Genomic DNA, 5819 nt, shown 5'->3' on the forward strand with positions numbered 1-5819 from the left:
CCCCCCGCAAACACATACACACACACACAACAGAGACCTCCTCTTCGCTCCATGCGAGATCTGTTTGTATGATACCAGTTTGTTTTGCTGCCAGCTTGTTTTATGGTTTTCTTTTGTCTATTTAAGGTGATTACAGTTGTTTGTTGGCTTTGAGTCTAGAGTAAGGAACATACTGTCAGCTCTGCCATTCGTAAAGATTTTAGAATTAGATGGCTTTTGTAAGACCAAGTCATTCCAAATCAAAACATTGAGAATGCTCTGAATAGTTTTTTGTTTTTAGTTATTCCTTCTTAGTATGGGTTGACATAACGTTTGATTATAGGCTGTTGGACAATGTCTTGTTCATGTACTCATATAATCTCAAATAATATGAGCAAGGGAGTCCATATGTCTGTGAGGTCTAGAGCACGAGAGTGTTGCTCTATCTTACTTTTGTGCTCCTTTAGGTGAAGGGTTAATGAATGTTTTCTCAAGGGATCTCCATGTTTCATTGCTTGTCACTTCCTTTGTTCACTTCTTGTCTCCCCAGAGCATTATTGCTTATCACTTCCTTGGTTTGCTTCTAGTTTTCCCAGAAATAAAGCCAGTGTTACTATGGTACTCCCTTAGACTGAAATGAATTTCAATATCTTGTGGTGGTAACAGACATTAACATCCCCCACCCAACAGAAAAATGAAGGGGGTAATGCCAACTGCCAAGAAAAAGCCATTGATGTACGAGTTTGTGATTGTTTGGTTGGACTAAAGAAAAAAGTTATATCTTGCTTTTATAAGCTTTAGCTTAAATGTCATCAGTCTTCAACTAATTCAGCTATAGTATTGTAATTACCAATGATTTGAAAGTCCTATGTAGTGCTTGGAACAAATGTTTCATTTGTCTAATCAAGCAGACTAGTAGTAACGTCATTCTTCCTGTCTTGTAAAAAATTAAAATGTAGCGTGAGTGTTTGAACCGACATGTTGGCTTTGACACTTGATAATCTTGAAAGTAATTTACTTATATCACCTAATAAATCTGAAGAATCTTCCCCTCTCTCTATGCAGGTTTATGTCATCAATGTTACTAAAAGTTGCCCGTGAACACAGCTCTGTTGTCGCAGTTGTTGGCAAGGGTCACCTTCCAGGAATCAAGAAGAACTGGGAGCAACCTATTGAGGTAATAGACATGTCTTCTTGTTGACAATTTCAATAAGACTTGGATATCCTCTGTTGTGCATCACGAAACATATGAAAACAGAGCTTTGATTAATTCTTCGTGTTCACATAGTGTATGACACAATTTGAGCTTCTTACCCATAAAATTACTGAGAGCCTATTGTGTACTTATCTGCTGCCACAGGTTAAGGAACTACTATCAATACCGTCACCCAAACCTCTCATAACTGTTTCGAAGATTGTGACAACCCTTGGAGTTGCTGTTGCAGGAGTCGCGATAATATCTGGCATTTACGTTTCAAGCAAGAAATAATCATCAGAGGTTTTAAATCCAACTGTCGGTAGGGCGTTGAATATGAACATCATCAAGGCTTTCTCTTGTGACTTTCAATATTTGAGAGCCATGAACTGTTACTACTTCTCTTGTGCATTTTCAGCATTTGAGTCAGTACACAGAGAATAGGAATTTGTCATTTTGCAATTTTTTCTGAATATCTGAACTCTAAACAGTTGGTCGCGGCACGAATAATTGGTTAAATATGGCAGAATGTTGATAACATGACAACATCAAGTGAAAAGAATTTATACAAAAATTTGTGTTCCTTCATTTGTCCTCTAGAAAACGTACACAATGAACTTCATGTTCAACAAATTCTGAGCCCACAGGGCTGAGCTAGCAGAGTTAACGGAATGAGTCAATAGGTTAACGAAGGGTAATTTATTACACTAATTCAGCTATTGTACTCTCTCTGTCTTGTTCACTTTAAAAATGACACACATATTAAGATAGCAATAATTAGTATAGTGAAGTTATAATTTTATCCTTATTAATTATGGTTTTAAAAATGATAGAATTAAAACTTGAAAATTTTCAAGAAGTTTAAATAAGGGTATAATAGAATTTTTTTTTCTTGATTTGTCAAAATGGATAAGTAAATATGAACAACTAAAAAAAGTAAATATGGACAAGGGAGTATTTTATTTCTTCTGTTTGAACCATTTGCCATTTGGAAAACTAGTTCGGTTAATTGTGCTTTAGGCAAATGATAATCTTCACATAAATGACATTTTACTATAATTCAATAGCAATTAATCAGAAATGAGATTTTTTAGCAGAAAAGGGCACCTAGAGGTTATATCAAAAGGATATCTTTTATTAGTTACAAGCTTAAGGAAATAAATTTGCAGCATATACAATAAAGATTTCCCACGATAATAAAAAGAAGAGAAAAAAAAAATTATTCACAACAGTGATACAATCCCCATCACAACAATGCCAAAAATTATTAAAATTTTGCAACAAAAAATATGACCAAATCAAAGTTCCTCTTAGTTTCTGAAAGCACAATGTTTTCGAATTTCCCCTGCATTCCCAGTAAGAACTCCAATTTGTCCCATTTTCACCATCGATTCGCCAAAATCCTTGAAGAAAGTTGATCCATGTTGATTTAATTGTGTTAACACATAATGTTTTGTTTGATCATTGCTAAGAAGAGCTGCATCAGACGCGAATAATCCTCTTCTTTTGGCAACCATAGTGTAATAATCAGTGTCGAAACTCTTGAAACTTCCAGGATCCATTTCAACAATTGTAGTCACATCTCCAGGTTTACATTTGATCTTCAAACGATTAATGTAGTTTTGATCCATGTTTGGATCTATATCACCTTTGCCAGTGAAATTATACAAACGACTCGAAAAGGAAAAACAATGTGACATCCCAATTGTGTGTCCTCCTATGAAAAAAAAGAGTAAGATTATCGTCCAAGAATAGTCAGTTGAACAAACACGTATGTGAAAAAAAATGAAATTTACCTGATAGAACAACAAGGTCTTTAATATTTAGTCCCAATGCACCAAATGTAGTTTTGAGAGTAGTGAAGTTATCAAAAGGAGTTGGTAGGTTTTTTGAGGCCTCTGAGAGAATTGAGACTCTTCCATCTCTTCTACCTAATGGGACTGACCATGTTGGTCCATTTATCTGTATTACAAATTAAATATGACATTTCATTTTGATCGGATTAAAAAATATATATATAACATATAAACTGAGGCAGATAGATAGAGTAATTAGTTACCAGTGAAACAGCGTCACGAACAGCTAAGGCTAAAATATCAGAGCAAGATACAATGCCAGGACACTCTTTTTCTAAAGCAGATTTAGCAGCATCTATCACTTGAAATCCTCTTAGGCTTTGATTTGGAATTGCATCTTTCTCTGCTTTATTTCCTTTTGTTGAATTTAGTAGCACTGAACCATCACATCCCTATACAAAAAATGTAAAAAATAAAATAAATATATTGACGGCATATGTACTTCATATGTCTCAATTTACGTGACATTTTTAGTTTATAAAGAGTCAATCTGACTAATCTTCGAGACTAGTGTATTAAATGGTGATGCTTACCCTAACAAAACAATCATGAAAGTGCATTCTCAACAAAGGGGCAGCCAAAGTAGGAGCAATAGATATGTAGTGTTTTGTTGTTTCTTTAACAATTGCTTCCACATTTGGACATGTTTTCTTGTAGAATCCTACTTCCACACCTTCACAATTATTAGTAATCAAAAAGAGTTGAAGAATGAGAAATGAAAGAAATGTTAATGTTGCCATTATATTAATTTTTGTGGAGAAAATTAAATTCTTGAAGTGTTTGATGATTGGAACATACAAATGCATGCTCTTTAAATAGGAAAACAATTATGATATCAATCCTTTGATTTATTAAAATGATAGAGTTGGTAATGTAGAGTTGATTTTAAATATTTAGTAGTTAACACTTAACACCTTCTAAGCTAAGAACTTTTTTTTAATGTTAGTTCTTTTTGCTAATATTTAATGTAGTATTTTGATGGTGAAAATATTAGTTTAGGAGATTTATGAATTTTCTAAATCAACGGAAGTGAATTTATAATAATTATTATAAATTTTATTTTTTTTTACTGTCTAGATATCCTTTAGAAAATGCATTAGGGACTAACAGGCTAATTAATTAGCTCAATAAGTATTTTTTTAAGCATATAGAAAATGGATTCACCAGAAAAGAAATAATAAGAAAACAAAAAAAAGGAAAAAGACAACTAAGAGCTTTAATTAATAAATAATCATGCTAGTATTATGTGGTTGATTTGTTAATTAAATTGTCCTAACAGAAGATTTGGTAAATTGGTCTAGCTAGTAAGGAGGTAATTTATTATGTTTAAGTTATATATACTCGTTAGATTTTGGTGTCTTCGATTATTTCGATGCATAGGATCGATTAAGGTTGAGGAAGTTTTTTTTTTTAAAAAAAATCACATAAACAATGTAGTTATTTGAATATTTACGATGATTTTGGATAATTTTATATATTACACAATTTATCGATCATATATGCTCTTTGATAAAATATTTCTCCCATTTTTATTTATACTCTTCAACTGCGATTTCGCACTTCAAAACTTGACAGACTCCCTCAGTTTTGTTTTGTTTTAAAAAAAAGGTCTTTATTGATATTTTAAGATTTTATTTTATAATTTTCACGTATTTGTGCGCGAATATAGAAAACAACTATACATTAGTTTACGTACATACCAACTATCAACTCTATCCATGATTCCATATAACTTAATATACCTAAACTACTTACTCTTTTATTTCATAATATTTAATTTGTATTTCAATGTATTGTTGACTTAATCTATTATTAGTTTAGTCATAATCTTATCATTCCAGCTTTTTAACTCATGCGAGTTGTATTTCCTTATGACTACTATAATAGTACGCGTACAATTCATATACAACATAATCTATCGATGCATGCATGATTCTGACACGCTCAAAACTAGCTCGAATACCATTTCGAAACATTAAGATTTTAAATTTTACTATAATAAGCTCGAGTGAGAAGGATTTTTCGAAATCATATAAGAAAAGTACAACTCATATATTTAATCGATGTGAGATTCTAATGTAATGAAAATTTGGAATATTATAAATATCTAACCATATCCTGATTAAGTATTGAAGAGTGTATAAAAGCAATGATATACAGGTATATGATTAGTATATCTTAGTTTGCAGGAGAAAAATAAGGGAGTGGGTTGTAGATTCCCCTAATGCATTTGACATCAATTAACTTAGAGAAAAAAAAAATCAGCAATAGTTATACCAAATTGATTTTCAATTTAATATTAGTAAGTTTTATTTGGTATACGCAATCGCAAAGTAATAAAATGATATACAAAGTAAAATTGATTTTCAATTTAATATTAGTAAGTTCCATTTGGTATACGCGATCGCAAAGTAATAAAATGATATACAAAGTATCACTACATGAGTAAACATGGTTAAAGACAGTACTTTAATTTACTATACCAAATCAAACAATGGATTAAAAATAAAGACAACGTACCATAACTAATCAAATATAACTAATTTCAACATTACTAATCGATATTCCTCTTAATCTTATTCTTATATTGTTAACAAAAACATTAAAAATTGCTTAGTTAAGAAGGTGCTAACTACTAAATAATAAAATCAACTTTCAATTATATATCATATCTACCCTTCAAGCAAATCAAAAAATTGATATGCATCACCATCTACTTAATTCCTATTTAAAGGCCATGAATTTATGTTCTCAAATCATCCCTTTCAAGCAAATAACAACATAAACAT

The 5819-nt window shown here is 31.4% G+C and overlaps 2 protein-coding genes across 2 annotated transcripts in view; one reads left to right on the forward strand and one right to left on the reverse strand.

Annotated features, from left to right (window-relative positions):
• LOC107007613 (traB domain-containing protein-like) overlaps window positions 1-1762 on the forward strand; it is a 6442-nt gene extending 4680 nt beyond the window's left edge. The window contains 2 exon segments of the mRNA XM_015206299.2: window positions 1045-1156; window positions 1340-1762. Coding sequence (XP_015061785.1) covers window positions 1045-1156; window positions 1340-1468 — 241 coding nt within the window. The 3' untranslated portion in view covers window positions 1469-1762.
• A 526-nt stretch (window positions 1763-2288) lies between these two features.
• LOC107006665 (peroxidase 27-like) lies at window positions 2289-3789 on the reverse strand. Its single transcript, XM_015205181.2, has 4 exons — window positions 3564-3789; window positions 3234-3422; window positions 2971-3136; window positions 2289-2891 (listed from the first exon to the last, which is right to left on the reverse strand). The coding sequence occupies exons 1-4, from the start codon at window positions 3768-3770 to the stop codon at window positions 2485-2487; spliced, it is 969 nt and encodes a 322-aa protein (XP_015060667.1). The 5' UTR covers window positions 3771-3789; the 3' UTR covers window positions 2289-2484.
• Window positions 3790-5819: the final 2030 nt, after the last annotated feature.

The sequence above is a fragment of the Solanum pennellii genome, chromosome 12 (assembly GCF_001406875.1).
Source record: "Solanum pennellii chromosome 12, SPENNV200".
NCBI classification, from domain to species: domain Eukaryota; kingdom Viridiplantae; phylum Streptophyta; class Magnoliopsida; order Solanales; family Solanaceae; genus Solanum; species Solanum pennellii.